General features: G+C 37.9%; 1 protein-coding gene across 6 annotated transcripts in view; it reads right to left on the bottom strand.

Annotated features, from left to right (window-relative positions):
* Positions 1-20,389, bottom strand: part of GDAP2 (ganglioside induced differentiation associated protein 2) — a 78,577-nt gene that overhangs the window by 14,829 nt on the left and 43,359 nt on the right. For 5 of the 6 annotated variants that reach the window (XR_009187057.1, XR_011649579.1, XM_058302969.1 and 2 more), the window contains exons 9-12: positions 14,058-14,134; positions 13,277-13,353; positions 10,625-10,764; positions 8,616-8,670 (exon numbers count right to left, since the gene is read on the bottom strand). Coding sequence is in view for 3 of the 6 variants with exons in the window: in XM_058302969.1 (XP_058158952.1) it covers positions 8,616-8,670; positions 10,625-10,764; positions 13,277-13,353; positions 14,058-14,134 (349 nt within the window). In the remaining 3 variants the exon portion in view is untranslated. Of the gene's footprint in view, positions 1-6,833; positions 8,671-10,624; positions 10,765-13,276; positions 13,354-14,057; positions 14,135-20,389 lie in introns of all 6 variants that reach the window. The other variant, XR_011649578.1, reaches the window with a different exon arrangement.

The following is a 20,389-nucleotide window of genomic DNA, read 5'->3' as shown; positions in this document are numbered from 1 at the left end:
TGTACAATACAGTCTTTCACATTTTTGTCAAATTCATTCCTAATTTTCTGATACTAGTGTAAATGGTAATGATTTAAAAATTTCAATTTGATTGTTCATTGCTAATATATACAATCAATTTTTGAATGTTGGTCTCATACACTGAAGCTTTGATAAAGTTTTCTCATTAGTTCTGGTAGTTTTTCTATAGATACCAGATGATTTTCTATAAAGATAATGTTGCCATCTGTGAATAATTTTACTTACTCTTTTCTAATCTGTTTGCCTTTTATTTCTTTTTCTTGCCATTCTGCACTGGCTAGAACCTCCAGTACAATACTCAACAGAGGAAGTCAGAGCAGACACCTTTGTAAAAACATATTAAAGACGAAGCCTATTCTTCTGTTTGTTTTCATTTAAGGAAAAGTTGAGTAGCTAACGGATGGAGAAAATATGAATGGATGATGAGAAATGGGGAAATAGTCAAGTACTACTTTCTTAAGTGCTATAGAAAGAGAAATTCAGTTATCTATAGAGAATAAGAGCAGAATAGTGGGAAAATGAATACTATATTTTATCTGACAAGATCAGGTATCAGAAATTACCTGAACCAAGAGTAGGGAAAGCCCTTCATTTAACTGTTTAAAGAAATGCAACACTTTTGAGTCTGGTTAAGCAGTGTTCCCATAGCATTTATTTAGCACTTACTGTGCTATTTCAAATATTGAGGGAAAAAAGGAAATTCTGCAATTATTAAAAGTACTTAAAATACTTCATCCAAATTTTAAGTTGGTATTCAAATGAAAAGCTCAACAAGTATATCAACAATGAGAAATACCACAGTGGAAACTGAAGTTTTCACACCTCTCTTAACTATGATATAGAGCAAGCAGGGACTTTTTAGTAGTCGTCTTACTTAATTTCCCCACAGGGATTTATAACAGTGACTATCCCTATTGTCTTTGACGCTGTCTCCTCCAGTGGTTCCCATGGTATTAGTCTATTTTGGTTCTCCTGCTAATTTTTAGATGACTTCTTGGCCTCCTTCCCTGTGCCCTGGGCTTATTTTTAATTGTCCTCTCTGTTTACTTTATATTATCTCTGTGACTTCATTCACTAACACATTTAAAGAGTTAAAGTTGTATTTGCTTGATGGTGACTTTCAAATTCATATTCCCGGCCATGATCCCTACATCTAACGACACCCAGGAGTCACTGATGAGTCTTTTCCCACTCATATAATAAGTCACTAAATCCCAGGGTTGTAGGCCCAAATAAACCATATTTTCTCCAAACCCACTGATATATTCAGATTTTTACTTTTTTTCCCCCTCCTGGATGAGGAGTCAGTAAATGTAATTTGCAAAGGGCCATATAGTCAATAGTGTAGGCTCTGTGGGGCGTATGGTCTCTTCAGAACTATTCAGCTCTGCCAATACAGCATGGAAACACTCATAGATAACATCTAAAAAAGAGGGAGGCCAGATTTGGCCCAGAGGCTGTAGTGTATGGACGCCCAATCTAGACCATGGTCTCTTAGTAAGCCTCTTTCTTACTTTGTCCAGTCCATTCTCTACAGGACTGAGAGGATGATTTTTCTAAAACACAAATCTGATCAGGTTACATTCTTGGTGAAAAGCTTTCAAAGCTACCCAGCTACAATAGGACCTCAGTATTTGGCTCCTGTCTACCTTTCTAGCTTCAATGCCTATCTGTCCCTGCCAGGTGCTTTACACAATTCTAACACTCCCATGCTCTCCACCTATGCCGTGCTGTTCTTTTGGTCTGGAGAGCTGTTTTTCTACTTAACCCCCTTTGGACTGCTGAAGACAGTTAACCTTCAAAGCTCTGGGTCAGACATCTTGGTTTCTCCTCTCCACAGCAGGAGCCTCTCTATGCATTATCATCACTATTATTAGCTGTAGTTGAACTCATTATATTGACGATACCTGTTCACAAGGTCTGTCTCCCATACTTGAAGATAAAGACTGCCTTATTCCAGTTTGTACCCCTAACATTTGGCATATGGCAAGTGCTGAGAAACTGTTGGCTAACATGAACCTAAGCTTCTAAATTTGTGTTTCTACTAAGCTATCTTGCCATTTACATTTAATGCACCTCTCTGTATGTGCAAGCCACCCTGTACATCAAAAGGTGGGCTCTTCTCCTCTCCTTCTGAATCTGAGCTGGTCTTGTGACTTGTTTTAACTAAGAAAGTATTGCAGAAGAGATGTCGTAGAAAGTCTGAAGCTTGGGAGAACTGGCTTCTGTTTCCTTCTTGAAAGCCAAGCACATTTTAAGAAGTCTGAATATCCCGAGACCATCATGCTGTGAGGAAGCTTAAGCTAGCCAATTAGAAAGGCCATAGGAGATGCACTACGATGCCAGATATGTGAGTCAAGCCTTCTTGAACGTTCCAGCCTTTAAGCCTCCAGCTGAATCCCGCTGAGTGACCTTAGCTGACAGCACATGAAGCAGAAAAACATCCAGTCCAACGAAGCCCTGCCTGAATTCTTGACTCATAGAATTTGAACAATAATAAATCATTATTTTTCTAAATCATTAAATTTAGTATGTTACTATGCAATAGATGATTGAAACAGAAATCTCCAAAAGAGCTAAATCCTAATCTTCCCTATCTAAAACAGAAATATGAAGAGTAGCAATAAAAAGAGAGATAATTACCAAAAGAAACAAAAGAAACAGTTGAGTGGAGGAGGAAGAGGTGGGGTGAAGCAGGGAGCTGCTATCTTTTATACCAAGCATTGAAGAACTATTTGACTCTAAATCATGTGTATTTTTAACTTTGATAAAATAAAAACTAAGAATTGAGAAATTACTTAAACTAAATATAAATAAATATTATAAAAAATAATTTAGGTTACTTAGTTATGGAGAACTCTTGTTAATCAAGTCTGAAGAAGTTTAGTTAACTGAATAGTCTAGGTGATAACATAGTTGTCACATACACAAGATAAGAATTACTAATGAAAAAGTAGGTGGTGGACTTAGCCCAGTGGTTAGGGCGTCTGTCTACCACATGGGAGGTCCGCGGTTCAAACTCTGGGCTTCCTTGACCCGTGTGGAGCTGGCCCATGCACAGCGCTGATGTGCGCAAGGAGTGCCCTGCCACGCAGGGGTGTCCCCCGCGTAGGGGAGCCCCACGCGCAAGGAGCGCGCCCTGTAAGGAGAGCTGCCCAGGAATGGTGCCGCACACACAAAGAGCGGACACAACAAGATGATGCAACAAAAAGAAACACAGATTCCTGTGCCACTGACAACAACAGAAGGGGACAAAGACGACGTTGCAAATAGACACAAAGAACAGACAACTGGGGTGGGGGAGAAGGGGAGAGAAATAAATAAATAAATCTTTAAAAAAAAAGTATTACAGTAATAAGAACGGCATAAACTATAGGGCACATAAATATTTTTGATGACTCAGAAAATGTTTTAGATATTTATAGCTTCTTAGGGATATAATGAAAATTAATTTTCAAGGTATAAGAAAGTGAAAAACCTATTTCTGGAAGCAAATTTGTCTTCTCAGTTCTAAGTTGGTAAGGAGCATCACACAAATGAGTATTTTTGGCACTGTTTTCTCCCTTCTTTTAAAATCAATATTCTGAATGAAGGCCAAACGACATGCCTATTACATTTTCAGATGACACAAACCTGAGAAGACTAGCTTATTTGCTTTCATGGAATACAGATTCACAGTTACCCTGACAGCTAGAATGTAAGGTTTGGACCAAAGGAAGGAATTTAATAAAAATACATAAAATCATACATGAGTGAGCAATCAATTCCTCAGGAGGAATTCAAGTTAAAAAATGTGATACTAAAAATGGCCAGTGCAATTTTAGGCTAAATTATACAGTACAAAGTACAGTTACAGCATAAAGATGCTTATCATCCATGAATTTAATATACACTATTGGCCAGAAAAAGAGAAGAGAAACACTTAACGTGGGAAGTGGTGTGGACAAGTCCATTCAATGAGTACGTGGTCCAGACTAAGTGTAAGATGAGGGGCAGGGATCTGCGGTTTCCATGTGCCCCTCGTGCATCAGGCTACTTTGAAGGTAGTTCTCGCACATTTTATGGACAATGCAACAGAAAGTGATTTGAATACGTGTGACTTGCAGCTTAGCAGGATGACTTTAAGTGGTGACTCCACTGTCATATCTAAGCAGGGAGGAAAGTGGTTCTACCGTATCCACTAGTGGTCACGGCGCACCCGAGGCCTGTGTCCACTCCCATGCTCTTTAGTTCACACTGGACACTACACTGGAATTGTGACACGGAATTTAAGATGTATATACTGAAGGTACTGGGAACCATGCTATCTGATGATTCGCTGAATGCATACAAAACATGTTGGTAAAGCCCCAAAAGTCAAAATTAAGCATAAGGAATATATTTGACTTTAAAAAATACGCTTCATCATCAGATAGACAATTCCTTATCAAGGTAGATATACAAGCAAAGAAGGGAAACACATCTCCAGGAAGGTGGTCCAGATAATTTTTAATACATCTTATAACTCAAAAGATTCTATGACTTTTTTGATTGTAGGGAAATAAATTAAAAGCATGCTGAATAGCAAAAGAGTCATCAAGCTACTGTGTATATTAGTACTATTTTGTATTTAAAGGTTATACATCTTAATAATCTTTTTTTGTGCCTTCAAGATAATAATTAAGAGATTTGTTAACTGGCAACTATCACTTACTGAAGTTTTACCAATGAGTTATTTTGCATCACATGGCAAGGCTCCAATAAAATATTCAGTTTGAATACTAAGACATTTATAAATATAGTCAGATGTATCCATAACAGAACTAATATGAATGTAGAAGCCTAAAATGAGGTCTTAGAGCTGAAATTTGAATAAACTAAGAGAACTTAAAAAAATATATTAAAAGGAAGAATGTGCTAAGATATTTAGATGCTAAAGACACATCATTTTGAAACAAAGCCATCAAAAATGTAGCCACTTCCTTTTTTAAATTTAGAATGTGATAATTTGGAAACTAATTTTTCTAGAGGGCATAAAGGAAAAGAGAAACTGTTGAATGGATCTGGTGTCTTAGGAGCTAACACTAAGCATTTCAGACATTTTTTTCCTGTAACATAGTTCCGTGTATATGTAACAATTTTCTGTAAAATGCTGTTTGGTATATATTATACTGAATGAAATGCACTGGTGGCTAAAGCATGTAAGCATTTTACTTATGCTGCTCATTCATTTAACAAATATCTACTATACTAGCCTGGGGATACAGTGGTGAAGGGCGTGGTCTGGTGGAGAGGACAGGTAGGTACAGCTGAGGTGATGAGCACCAGGAGCCAGGGAAACACGAGGTGCAGAGGGAGCACATGTGGCAGGTCCTCCAAGGAGCCTGGGGGCTTGAGGGTGGAGGAGGAAGGAGGTACTGGGAAAAGATTCCCAACAGGCAGAGTCTAAGCTGGCTATTTGGGATTAGTAAGAAAGGAAGTTCAGGGGTTGGTGCTTAGAGTAGGCATAAGGGAGTACAGAAAGGTAAGCATCATCAGGTGATGCTTTCTCCCCACAGACAGACTCCCAGTAATTTTGGACTTTTCTGTCACATGGCAAGGTACATGGAGGCGTCTGCTGGTCTCTCCCTATTCTTCTGGTTTTAGGTGATTTCACTTCTTTGCTTCCATGGGTTTCTCTCTGTCTGAATTTTATTCTTTTATAAAGGAGTCCAGTAAAAGGATTAAAGATTAAGACTCACCCTAGGCATGCCTTAACTGAGGCAACCTATTCAAATGGTCCTACTTACAATATGTTTATACCCACAGGAATGATTTAAATTTTTTTTTTAGATTTATTTATTTATTTATCCTCCTTCCCCCACCCCAGTTGTCTGTTCTCTGTGTCCATTCACTGTGTGTTCTTCTGTGTCTGCTTGTATTCTCATTAGGAGGTTCTGGGAACTGATACTGGGACCTTCCAGAGTGGGAGAGAGGCACTCATTTTCTTGTGCCACCTCAGCTCCCTGATATGCTGCATCTCTTATTGTCTTGCCTGTGTCTCTTTTTGTTGCATCACTTTGCTGTGCCAGCTCTCTGCATGGGCCAGCACTCCTGCCTGGGGCAGCACTCAGTGCAGGCCAGCACTCCACATGGGTCAGCTCGCCACACGGGCCAGCCTGCCTTCACCAGGAGGCCCTGGGCATCAAACCCTGGACCTCCTATATGGTAGATGGGAGCCCAATTGCTTGAGCCACATCCACTTCCCTGGTTTAGTTTTAAGAACATGATTTTCCGGGGTATACACACTAATACACTCATTCCATCACAATGCTAAGTACAAAGTCTCATCAAAAGCAGTTATCTGTCTGGTCGGTCCTGGGGCACAGCTCCCCCCTGGCTGTGGACCCGTGAAACCTAGAGGATAATTTATCTGTTCCCAATATACAGGAGAGGGACAGTCATAGGATAAACATTTCCACTCCAAAAGGGAGAAATTGGGAGGAAAACAGGGTCATGGGTCCCAAACAATTCCAAAAGGATGCAGGGATACCCATTAGATTTCCGGCTGGAAGAGTCACCTACAGAACGATGTCTTGTCTGCTGGGCCTGACGGAGCGGCAGCCCCACCCTTTCCCAGTTCCTGCGCAGCAGCCACGCTCTCCCCCAGCACTGGGGTGAAGGCTCCAACACCTTCAAACTTCAGGGTGTGGTCAGGCCCCAGGCTCCAGCCTCAGCAAACACTGGGGACAGTCTCTCCGCAACGCCCCAGGCACCTGAGAAGCCTGGTGTGGTAACAGTCTTCAACAAAGGGGTGGGAGGTCCGCCCTGTCCCGGCTCCAGAGCATACGCACCTTCCCACAGACGTGGGTCTGCACTCGCCGCCTGAGAAGAGGGCTTCAGGCCAGACCTCAGTTTCCATGGTTCTGCCTTTGAAGTAATTTTTCCTTCAATCATCCCTTTTTTGGCTCTTTTAGTCCAGGCTGGCAATAGCTCTGTTCATAAAGAACTTGCAAAAAACTTGTTGGTTTTGTATTAGCACACAGGGGTCCAAACCATCACAGTAGGACTTTCCACAAATCCTCCTGGATAACTGTATTTCCAACCCTGACTTGCACTGAAATCACTGCCTGGTTCCATGCTCAGTTAAATCCTCACATGGAGCACTATCCTCTGGGGATTCCAGAACCTCAGAAGTTTCAAAGCTCTCAATTTCTGGTTTCTTTGTGCCCAGGAATTCAGTTCTCAGCTTATCTTTTTCTTCTTATATTTTACCAAAAGTTTCAGGAAGAAACCTGGCAGCACTTCCACATGTAGTCTGTAAATCTTAGCTAAATATTCAAGCTCATCACTTTCAAATTCTGCCTTTTATCCAACACCGGGGACTCAATTTTGCCAAATTCTCTGCCACTTAAAACAAGGATCACCCTTATTCCAGTCTGCAATGGCACTGTCATAGTTTCTGTCTAAGGCCTCATGGGAAGTACCTTTAGAATCCAAAATTCTCTCTAAAGCAATTGAGGCCTTTTCTATCGAGGACCTTGCAATACTTCCCACCTCTACTCATTACCCTGTTATAAAGTCTTTTAACATTTGCAATAGCCGCAGTCTACTCTACTGGTAACAAAATATGTTTTAGTTTGCTAGGCTGCCAAAAGCAGATACCATAAAATGAGTTGGCTTTAACAATGGGAATTTATTAGCTTACAAACTTGCAGTTTCAAGGCTGAGAAAAATGTCCAAATCAAGGCATCATCATGCTTTTTCCTCAATGCTGACTGATGGTGATCCTGCACTCCTCTGCCACATGGCAAGGCACGTGGGGGCATTCGCTGGTCTCTCCCTTTTCTTCTTGGCTTCGCTGCTTTGAGCTTCCTGCTTTTATGGCTCACTCTCCCTCTCTTTCTCTCTGAATTGTATTCTCTTATAGAGGACTCCAGGAAGAGGATTGAGACCCATGCTGGGTCACACCTTAACTGAAATAACCTATTTAAATGTTGTTACTTACAATAGGTTTACACCTGCAGAATGGACTGGCTTTCACAACATGATTTTCTGGGGTACGCATAGTTTCAAACAACCACATACAGAAAGTAAATTTTTTGTTTGTATTTTTTTGAGGTACCAGCGCCAGGGATTGAACCTGCGACCTCGTATGCCAGTGAGCCACGTCAGCTCCACTGAGTTTGTTTTTTCATTTGTTTGCCTGCTTAGGAGGTACCAGGAACGAAACCTGAGACCTCCCACGTGGCAGGCAGGTGCTCAAGTGCTGGAGCCACATCTGCTCCCCAGGTAGTAATGTTGGAGCTGAGATCTGAAAGCCAAGCAGGAGTTAGCAATGAGCAGAGAGTAAAAGCATATTCCCTAAGAACAGGACGGGCAAGGTCTAGATGAACAAAGAGCAGGAAGGAGCAAAGACTCACACCTCAACAGCTTATAAAGGTTATCCGCCAAGATAATGGAGTCACACAGGTCTAAAGCATCAGGACCACAACTCAGGATCACTTAAAGGGGGGCAAAAACAAAGAAAACAGGAGTCGCAATGGTGGTAGCAACAATTAAGATGCTGAAATATATCGTGATACGCTGGGAATGTACTTAATTCCAGACTTAGCAAAAAGAGAAATACACTGTACCTTTGAACGAAATGTTGGATGAACAAAATATACCGCTTTCAAATTCCTCTTGTACCTGATTCAAAAATTTAAAAAAAGGTCAGAATAAATTATATCTAAAGCCAGTTACCAAATGGATGATTAACTCTTTGAGTATATACATGCATTCACACAGGAAATAAAATTGTAAAAAACAGCTCTAGTTTACATATTGAATTTTAGGCAAAATAGCAAAAACAATTCGGAGAACATGTGAAATATGAATATGGGTGATATTGCATATATGAGACTGTTTTCTTTGAAATTGAACAAATGTATATTTCAATATGTTAGTATCAGGCAAACATACAATCAAAGCAAACTATGAACGGTAGTATATAGCAACATATTAATAATCTTCCAGTTAGGGGAAAAAAAAAGGACATATACTGAAGAAAAGAAACTAGACACAAGGTACTACATATTGCTTGATTCCATCTATACAAAATATAAAAACAAATAAATTAGAGAGACAGAAATAGAATAGCAGCTATGCATGGCAGGGGAAGCAGAGAGAGATTAAGAGGTGATGACTTTTTGTTTGTTTTTAATTATTGCAATAATGAAAATGCTCTAATAATGACTGAATTGATGAATGCACAACTATGTGATTATACCAAATATCACTGGTTATACAATTTGGATGGATTGTATGCTTTATTAATATGTTTCAATAAAATTAATTTGTTTAAAAAAAATACTTGAGAGAACATTTTTTATTAAAAGCATCTGTTTTATAGGAGATATTAAGTGTTTCTGCTGGCTTTGACAGAGCCACCTATAAATAGGTCAAAGTTAAGTTCATACTTAATGTTTAAGCAGTTATTGTGTGCTATTTTTTCCCTTATGGCACTAGGATCTATGAATCAGATGTAGGAATTGGAAAGAGTTAAACCATTTAAAATTATAGCAAAAATCATAAATTTAATGTTTCAATGGTCACAAATAATAACAGCAACAAGCTGTTATACAGCGTTTTTATAGTTTACTATGTTCCAGGAATGGTAGTAAGGTTTCATACTTAATTCCTGTAACAGATAAATAATATTATTTACTTGATTTTAATCTGCTCAAAGTCACCCTGGCAGCAAATAGTAGAGACAGGGATTGAACCCAGAAAGATTATCTCCAGAATCCAAGATTTTATCCACTACCCCATGTAGCCTCTCCAGGTAGAAATAAACAGCAGGGTAGACAGTCTTTATTCTTCTAACCATGGGCCTGAAGATTTTTCAACAGCCCAGTAATGACCACTGGTCCCCTGGAGAGGGCTTTATGGAAGTAGTGCAGTTCCCTCATTTCATAGATGTGGCCTGTTCAAAATCAAATAGCCAGGTAGCAGCAGAGGCAGCTATCAGGAGGGTGAATCATTTTCAAAATTCATAAAATACATTAATGAGAAAAACTTAGCATTGTATTTAATCTTTGCTACAGTAGGGTGTCATATATTTTCCAGATAAAATCTCCATCATCACTTCAAGGGAAATACGGTCTAATGAAAACAATTTGCTGGCTCCAAGTAGTAGTCTGGGTTTAAATACAAATTCTGCATTTATTGTTGTATGACCCTGGACAATTCAATTCACCTGTTGGTATCTTCCTATCTTTCAAAAGCAGCGCTCTTCCCTAATAAATTCACAGGGTTACTGGATCAAATGAAATAATGTTTTTAAGCGTAGGCTGACAACTGCACACACCATATAAATAGAAGACACCATTTTTGCTATTTTATACACACATATTGGTAATGATCACAAACCTTTTCTAAAATGTTTGAGAGAGAGGAAGAGTTATACATTAGTTTGCTGTAATGCAAAATAAGTTTGCGTTAAGGAAGGTCTCCCATTATTGAAATACTTAATCTATATATGATAAAAATTTTTGTTATATGAAATATCCTTTCAGAGAATACATAGCAATGTTTACTATTGCTTAATATTAGAAAAGAAAGATGCTATTTCCCCCTTTCATAAATTGTAAAAATAACTAACTTGACATCAACAACATCGTAGAGTTTCTTCAGGAAGTCAGAGTCCAGGTGATTGTATTCGTTGGTAAGGGTGTGAAAATACACTAATACATATTCCTTCACAGCAATGTGGTCCATTACATGGATAAAATATAAGAGAGCCTACAAGAAAAAGAGGAGAATATATTTCACAGAGGCCAAGAAAGAGGGAAAAAACGCAAAGGTTAACCTACTCTATGCCCCAGTTAGTGTAGATGGACTTTTCAGACTGAGGAGTATCAACCCTCTTTAAAAAGATCTCCAGGAAAGTGAATCATCCCAGTGTTTAATAACTGACATAAACACTGCAGTACAATCCCTTTTTGTCTTCCGTTAGTGCTGGAGAACAATCAGTCTCCACCCTCTGAAACAACTCTTCGTATACTTGAAAGAGTTCTTGGGTCAACTATCAGGTTTCTCCTCTCTAGGATAATGACATCAAAATCATTAAAAGTAGACCTTCTAGACTTCTTTCTAGTCATTCCTGAAGTTTCTGCCTGATTTGGTCCAAGCCTTGGCAGTGTCTACTTGGAGATGCATTCCTGGCTCTCGGCTCTCACGACGGGGGCTGATTTCCTAGCTCTTGACCGCTGGTCTGAAAGCAGCAGCTAAGGACAGGCTTGGTCTGTGGATGGCTATAGGCTGGACAGCATCCCTAGACCTTGGACAGACTCTGCTGTGACCCAGACCTGCCAGAGCAATGCTCCCTTACAAGAAAGAGGGACTTGACAAGAAAGACTAAAAACAAAGCACAGGGACAAGACAGGCGGGGGCAGGAGGACCCAGGGGTTTAGCTACTAACAATCACAAGAGGAAGCTCGAGGTAACAGCTCAAGGATTGCTAAAAAACAGGCTACTTCCCATTCATCGTCAGTAAATCCTTGACATTAACACCATTGGATTAACCTGGATTAAGATTCCAACACGACCAGAGCAGTCAGAGAAGAAGATTAAGAAAGCAGCATCTTCCTAATAGTTACGTGGTTTGGACCTTACAATAGACCTAATTACTACACGTGAATGAATACACAACACTGTGGTAGGTGCACACCAAAATCAAATGGTTTATCGATATCAATCACAGTACTGATGATGAGAATGAAAAGCCACACTGGTTACTAAGAACACAGAACAAATGATCACAAAAAGAAACTTATCTAATGATATCATTTGCATCTTTTGGGTTTTTCCTCTGGGGTGTATGTGTGTTTTTAATTATTCCTATTTCTGCTCTTACCAGGTCCTCTATTCCCCACCACCACCCCAGAACAATTTAGATACCCCCTTTTGGCTTAAATTTCCTGTCTTCAACTTAAAATACTCTTCATCATAAAAAAGTATAGCCACAAGACAGAATAACTTTGGAAAACAAATTCCCCCCAACTCTGAAATACATTTTGGTATATTTATTTCCAATTTTTATCTTTGTACATTTTTTTCTTTTAAAAAACTAAGGTCTGTGTAAATACAACCTAATGTATCACTTTGTCTCCTATTGATATTATTATTTTTCTATGGTACTCACTTGTATAATCACAAATTTTAAGGTCACAAAACATTTCACTTGTGGATGTATCACAATTACCTGTTAGGAATTTAAGTTATAACTTTTTGCTACAAACAATCTCGTGAGCAACATGGCAGGCTCAGTGCTTTCACAATTTTTTACTCCATCAGTAACTAGGAGTCTGAGGGCTTAGCCACAAACAATGATCTGCTTTTATACAAAAGTATTTTATCTTCAAATTGTGTGCAATTTTTGCATCTTTTTAAACAAAGTTCATAATATTTGATTATGGTTTAGAATTACAGTTAAAGTAATTCTCCTTTGCAACTACTTTTCTAATAAAATGGATTTTGTATGATTAATCTTCTAATAAATGGGTTTTGTATGAAGATCCATATATTTATCACATGTATTCAAATGTCCCTTGCCTGAATATCCCCACTTGAGCAGTTTCAAGGTCCACTGCTACTTTCAGACTTTGGATTATTTCCTCAGTACAAATTCCCAAAATGTGGTATGGTTATTTTTACAGTTTCAATGTATCTTTGACAACAATGATTTTATTTAAAAGTTTTTCCTGGTTTTGAAGGTGAAAAAAAAATCTAATTTTAATTCACTTTTTTGACTACTAATGAAGTAGTAAGTTTTTAAATTTTTATTTACCAGTTATAATTATTTCTTCTTTTAGGAATCATCTGTTTCTGTACTTTGTCTTCAAATGAAGGGATTATGGAATTATGCTATCTTAGGTAACTATATCTCTGATTTCTTTTCTTTGGATAGTCAAGAGTTAATTCTTTTTCTTTTTTTAAAGATGGGCAGAATTTGATTGGCAAGACAATTGTAATAGAGAATGATTCCAACCAAAAGCTTGTCCAGTTACATCATAACAAAGCAGATCTGTCTTTGGAGATCCACTACGGCATTCCAGTTTTTGTTTCCCCTACAGAGCAAAATCAAACCCCTGATCTACGGAAATAACACACGCTGACTTGCAGAATCAGGGTTGCTACTCTGCCAGTGATACACAATTCTACCTCATCTCAAATTCTAAGCACTGATTCCAAATTTATATCCTACTTATTTTTTAAGTCAATATTTGTAAAATAGAGCCTTTTTCTGGCTTACCTTGTCCATATCTATTAATGTTACAGGAATGTTTCTTCCAACTACGACCATCACGGTGCGACCATAATTATCAACACCTACAAACAGGAAATGTGATCAGCACCCAGCAACTTTATTTCAAGAATGTGATTTGTCCCAGGCTCTGACCTTATAAAAATATTCTACATACACTTAAAAGATCAAAAACCAGGAAACATTAGTTTCTCAAATTTCATCTTCAGATTTCTTCACTGTGTGCGAAATACTTTTTTTTAGCCTCAGGAAGTTTCGACCCTTACTTTTAAGATAAGACCTTAAAAAGGCTTATAAATAGTTTTTTTTTTTTTTTAAGTTCACTACAACTTGTCACAACTTTGGAGATGCTGGAAAAACTAAATGGCACCCAAACCTGAAAATTAAAAAGCACCCGCTGAAGAAAAGAAGCATAACAGGGAAACAGAATTTGGGAACTTTTCACTGTCTAACTTACATGTTCATAAAAGATTTAAATTTTGTATAACAAGAATATGGTACTTTTAAAAGAAGAAAAAAATGTTTTTTTGTTTTTTAACATAAGAAAAAGGATAGTAGGAGGAAATGAAGTTGGCCAATAGAGAACTAAAAGTCAAAAATGTTAAGAGGTTATATTCAAGATCTTGATGATGGGTAAAAGCTATCTACATCAGCATAAAAATATTTTATCCATAGATAGATTGTAGGAAAGTAAGAAAAAAAAGTCAAGTGGAATGCGGGGGAGGATTCTTAATTAAAGAAATATAGGTTACCATATCCTTAAGCTCACCTGTTTGGTATAAGGCTTTTAGAGATGCAATATCAGATAGATCCTCTGATCTTGCTTGACATAACCAACGATTATAACTAGAAAAATAAAATATACAGTCATTATAATAAACTCTTGTAAATTAAATTTGTAAATGGGACCTGTTTTTAATACTGTTCCCTTTCCTAAAAACTGATGTTTCATTAAAACAATGAGGCAGCAAGAGGTTGATATACAAAGCAGAATTTCTAACATGTGTTAGTGATAAACACAAATGAATTATTGAGAAAGGAAGGTATTCATCCTACAGGATTAAAAAAATTCTCTATGATCAAATGAAGGCTACATTGCTAAATGCTTAAGATACCAAGTACCCAGAGTACATTTGCTTTCAATACTATTATTTTCCTTTACTGAAAAATGCAAATAGAGAAATCCTAAAGCAATGGCAGGTCTCTAAAATAGATTGTAATTCATTCAACAAAGATCTATTGAATGCTTACTGTATGACAGGTATTGAGAATATTACAGTGAGCGGACATGGCACTGCCCTCAAGGAGTGTACTTTTCAGGGCAAACCAAGTTAAGTGCTGCATTTGTCACGTGGACCATAAAAGGAGCCAGGTAATTTTATCTACTAAGTCCAGGTATATGTAATGACTGGTTAATCAAACTGGTTGTACTGTCTATCTTATATACCAGGTCATATGGACTGCAGTTTGGCTTTGGCTGAGAGGTTGTTAAAGCTGGAAGAGAAGTTAATGATATCAAAGAGAGTAAATAACCTGCAAAAGATAACTCAGCTATTTAATGGTGAAGTTGAACTCAAGTCTCCAGATTTCTTGAAAGGTCATTTTTCCATTATTTCATGTAGGAATAGTACACTGCTTTATTAAAATTCAAAGTGTCACTTATTGTGAAAAAAAAGTTCAAGATATCTAAATGTATGAAAAGCCTCTTTGGAGTGCCTAGGTTGCCTATGGTCACATATGGCCACATCCCATAACAACAAAAAAACTGCTAACCTAGGAGAGGGGAAATGGGAGTTCTTATCACCTGATTGCCCTTGGAAAGCTGTTTGACCTCTATGGAGTTCAGCTTCCGCATGATGCAAAACGGTGCATGGTAAGACAGCTTTTGGCTATAAAGTACAATCACATAACTAAGTTTATTTAATGTAAAATTTATCACATACAGACTGTAATTGACAAATGCTATGCTTGCCAGTTTCACCAAAATTTCTACTGCTTCTGAAAAATACAACTGATATTGCATTAGCTCCAGACTGCCTTTTTAAATTCGGTAACTTGCGTACCCATGTAAATTGAAACACCAAAGATAATAGCTTTTAATTTTGGTTTACAACATAACTTAGGAAGTCAAGAAAAGATCTGTGTTTCTTGAAGTTCTCCCTAAGTTATACCCAGTATTCCGTATTTTCACAAGGTCATTTCCCAGGTTATTTACACTAAATCCACAATTGTATTATTTTTCACTGTTTTATGACTGAGTCAGCTCCGCAATAAAATTAAACAGGATAACAGATCTTAAATGTCTAATGAGTACCAACAGTCCTCACACAAAGCATATAAAAGGAATTGAGTAAATCTTGTTAACTTATATACTCTATTCATGCATTTATTAGCTAAGTTATCAAAGATTTATTGCATAAATGGGAGGTCTGCATCACAGCGAGGACTCAAATCTTTGTTCAGTGAAATAATAAACATGAATTAGAAATACACGAGTATTTTGGGAGCTGAGATGAGTAATAAAAGCCCCCCTCGGCTTCAGAGTTATCAAATATATGAGACAGACACGAAGACAATTACCTTTGCTCTAAGATAAAAGGAAACAAGCAGCCCTGCAGAAGTTTAGGTAGTCTAACAATCAAGTGTGTGTGCTGGGAGAGGAGCTGTGGGGGGTGAGAGAGTGGAATGAAGGCAAGTCTAGATGTGTGGTAGATGTAACTGCTCTCTTCTTTGTACCCCAAAGATTCCTACCTGACCAGTGTGTAAGGCTCCATGCGATTACTGCAATGTCTGCTTCTGTTCTATTAGACCACAGGACGTCTTACTTGTCTCTATACTTCCCTTCATTCAGTGTCTAGGTTGAATCAACTCTGAAAAATTTTTTAAAAACGGGAACTTTTTTTTGTATAGAACTTTATTTTGTATAGAATTAATCATCCTTGGTTCAAAGAAGTCTCATTGGTACATGCTTGGCCCTCTTTAAAAAAACTGGTTATCTAATTAGTAATTTTTTTTTTTCTCACTCTAAATCCAAACTCTATTCCTCCTTCCTGTGGACCTTGGAATGGTTGTGTCCACTGCACACCTATATCAAGAGGGGGTTTAGATTCCTCATGGATGCTGGATGCAATCCTCCTGCTTTCAGTTGTAGGCACTTTTGGTTCTCTGGTGTGGTTGAACCCCAAAACCCACCATCCAAAAGAAAAGTGAGCAACTTCACAATTACCTACATCTAAACAAAAGGTCACCCTTCTCCATTTCTAATTCCTTGACTTTCCCCACACATTATCTGGAATTCCAGGTTTATAATCTTCTTGCTTTGCTTTTCATGTCATTTTATTTCATCCATATGTATTCCTAAAAAGTGCTTTTAAAATCTTTATCCTATTTTTTCTAAAAAGTACTTTTTGGTAGTGCTTATTTTAGGAAAAGCTTGTCATACTATAAGCAATCTTTTGAGTCTTACTTTTTTTACTTTATTAGTAAGAGTCAACTATATTCAACGCCACTCATTCATTTTGACTACCATATAAAATACACTCAAACTATACAAAAAACCATAGTTTGGTGTGTTTTTTTCCCCCATCCACTCTCCCACTGAAATCTGGTTGTTTTCAGGTTTTTGCTAATGTGAACACTGTTACCATAAACATTGTTTTACACGTCTTCTGGTGTACATGTGCCTGACCTAAAAGTGGAAGGGCTCCATTTTAACGTATGTAAGTGTTCAGTTTTGAAGATAGTCAAATCTCTTTTCTAACTTGCTGCACGCAATTTATACTTCTACATGAAGTGAATAAGAGACTATGTGAATCCACATTTTCTTCAACATGTGGTATTATCAAATGTTTGAATTTTTGCCAATTGATTAGATCTGGAATGGTTATGTTTCTCTGGTGAGATCCTGTTCATGTTTACTGGCCATGTTTTTCTCTTTTGTGTGATGCCTATTTACTTCTTTTGCCCAATTTTCTATTGGGCTGATTCTTCTTTTCTCATTGATGTATAGGAGTTCTTTTTATTCTTGACACTAATCATTTGCCAGTTGTGTGTAATGTGAATATCTGCGCCCATTTTGCTTTTTATTTTCTCTAAGCTTCTTTGTTTCACTTTCTAAAGTTCTTTATAGTCACAATTATTTTTTTTTTCCCTTTAGGGTCAATGTTTTTTATGTCTTATTTAAGAAATCTCTCTTCTCCAAAGTAGGAAACATATAGCTTATTAACTCCTTTCATGAGTTTTAAGATTTGAGTCCCTAATTCATCTAAAACTGATTTCAGTCCATGATGATTTTAGTCCAAAATAGTATAAACTCTGAAATGTTTTTAACCTTGATCTGTGATTAACAACTTGAGATCCAAGGATAGATTTTGGTTGGAAAATCTCTATGAACCTGTTTATGGGGAGAAGGTTTACAGCATACATCAGATTCTTACAGGGTACATGATTCAAAAAAGGTTTAGAATCACTGCTGGGACATGGTTTGGTTTTAGTTTCTAAGGATCTTAAAGTGAATTTCAATCCAACAACTCATGACTGCAATCTTCACCTGGTTTCTTCTTTATTCTAGTTAAGTGTCTTCCATTCCCACTATAGCTTGTGTAAGTTTGACTATCTATATCTGGCCTTTTTTTTTTTCCCCTTCTTTTAAATTGCACTTTGGAGGAGAGTAAAAGCAAAAAATGTTAGCTTTATCGCTCATTCTATAGAGGGACAATGTTTTCCCTGATTCCCTGTAAATCTCATCTATCCAAAGAATATTTTGTATTTTCCATTATAAACTGCACATCATTTTTATTGTAGTTCGCGTTTTACTTTTATGAAGACATAAAATTTCTGTCCTAACCAATAATCAAACAAAACAAAATCTAAAATAGGAAAACAGCAACTCAAAATACTTTGATTTTCCTAAAGTTTATTCCAAATAATCAAATTTCTATTACTTGATGAGTAAAAAATAATAATCACAGATAGTCACACAAAATACATCATTTTGGCAGCAAATGAGCCACTATAGTGTTCTAAAGGCAGAAATACTGAGGATCTCATAGATAGTTTCTCAATAGGTTGCAATCAACTGAGGTTGGATATTGTCCTCACACAAAAAATTAACATATGCCAATTCTTCCAGTTAATTAATTCTTATCCATCTGTGGAGCCAAAGTTTGAATGATGAAGGAAATCTAAACTAAATTTCCCTTGAAAGACCAATAATAACTAAGCCATTTCTATAAAACTAATAGCCTGGAGAAAATTTTGGCTTTGGAATTAACACAAGCTTTTCATGACCCCTGCAACTGCCCCTATCCTGACTTGGTTAAAAATTCTTGTGCAGCCTTACCATACCCTGTACTTGTGATTTAAATGATATTTATATAATAACTAAACATTTCCCTCTTCTCCAAGACACTAAGCTCCATTAGGTCAGTGGCTGTATCTGTCTTGCTTGTCACCTATCTCCACGTCCTAGAACAATACTTGGCACATTAGTGAGGACTGAACAAATATTTAGTGAATGAATAAGATAAAGTTTTGCTGTAATGAATGACATAAAAGCCTTGAGCAATTGGCTTTTTTTTTTTTTTTTAAGATTTATTGTATTTATTTATCCCCCCACCTCCACATTCCCCCCACTGGCTGCTCTCTGTGTCCATTTGCTGTGTGTTCTTCTGTGTCTGCTTGTATTCTCATTAGGTGGCTCTGGGAACCAATCCTGGGACCTTCTGGCGTGGGAGAGGTGATTACTCTCTTGCGCCACCTCAGCTCCCTGTTCTACTACATTTTCTTATTGTCTCTCCTCTGTGTCTCTTGTTGCTGCATCTTGCTGCACCAGCTCTCCGCGTTGGCTGGCACTCCTGCACGGGGCAGCCTTCCCGCGCTAGGCGGCATTCCCACATAGGGTGGCACTCCTGTGTAGGGCAGCATTCCCGTATGGACCAGCTCCCTGCATGGACCAGCTTGCCCTCACCAGGAGGCCCCAGGCATCAAACCCTGCACCTCCCCAATGGCAGATGGGAGCCCAATTGGTTGAGTCACATCTGTTTCCTGCATCTGGATCTTAAGCCAACCATTAGTGAAAGGAAAAAGAAATACTGTAAAATCATTTCAGCTAAGAGTTTTAAAAGATGTCTTTTTTTAAAAAGGCTATCTAGTTTGCTTCCTAACTTCTGTAAGGAAACCAACTTAGAGCCATATTAGTGTCACAACTGTGCAGATGACCTAGAAATATTAACCCAAGAATTAGAAAATGTCTAATTTTTTCAGATGTTAAAAGGATTATTGAAAAGAGATACTGATGTGGCAAGGCAAGAAGTATTTCATAATATTATGAAAAGAATGGTGTAATTCTAATTGCCAATTCATGTGGAATTTTAGTTCTGCTATTGATGGAAGAACTGAAAGCTTTCAAAAAGATTATCACTAAATAAAACCTACTTATTTCCTCAGAGATGAAAAATGTTTCATTTATTCAACCTGATTAACTAACAACATATCAACTAATCAACGAACATAAAAACTCAGTATGTGAAAATAAAAACTCTAGACAGAGTAAGAGAAATAAATGTTAAAAACTATAATCTGGGGAAACGGACTTTGGCCCAGTGGTTAGGGTGTCCGTCTACCATATGGGAGGTCCGCGGTTCAAACCCCAGGCCTCCTTGACCCGTGTGGAGATGGCCATGCGCAGTGCTGATGCGCGCAAGGAGTGCCGCGCCACGCAAGGGTGTCCCCCGCGTGGGGGAGCCCCACGCGCAAGGAGTGCGCCCATGAGGAAAGCCGCCCAGCGTGAAAAGAAAGTGCAGCCTGCCCAGGAATGGCGCCGCCCACACTTCCCGTGCCGTTGATGACAACAGAAGCGGACAAAGAAACAAGATGCAGCAAATAGACACCAAGAACAGACAACCAGGGGAGGGGGGGAAATTAAATAAATAAATAAATCTTTAAAAACAAACAAACAAACTATAATCTGTAAACTCAAACATTTAGCACATGGCAGAGTATGCCATCAGATAACTACAGCTTAGTTATACCACAAATTCCTAAATTCTTTATCATTGATTCTTTACTTTTTTGATCTCAGGACACGTTCAATGAGTTAAA

Source organism: Dasypus novemcinctus, chromosome 9, assembly GCF_030445035.2.
Source record: "Dasypus novemcinctus isolate mDasNov1 chromosome 9, mDasNov1.1.hap2, whole genome shotgun sequence".
Taxonomy (NCBI): domain Eukaryota; kingdom Metazoa; phylum Chordata; class Mammalia; order Cingulata; family Dasypodidae; genus Dasypus; species Dasypus novemcinctus.
The sequence above is the reverse complement of the archived record's forward strand: the minus strand, read 5'-3'. Positions and strand labels throughout refer to the sequence as shown.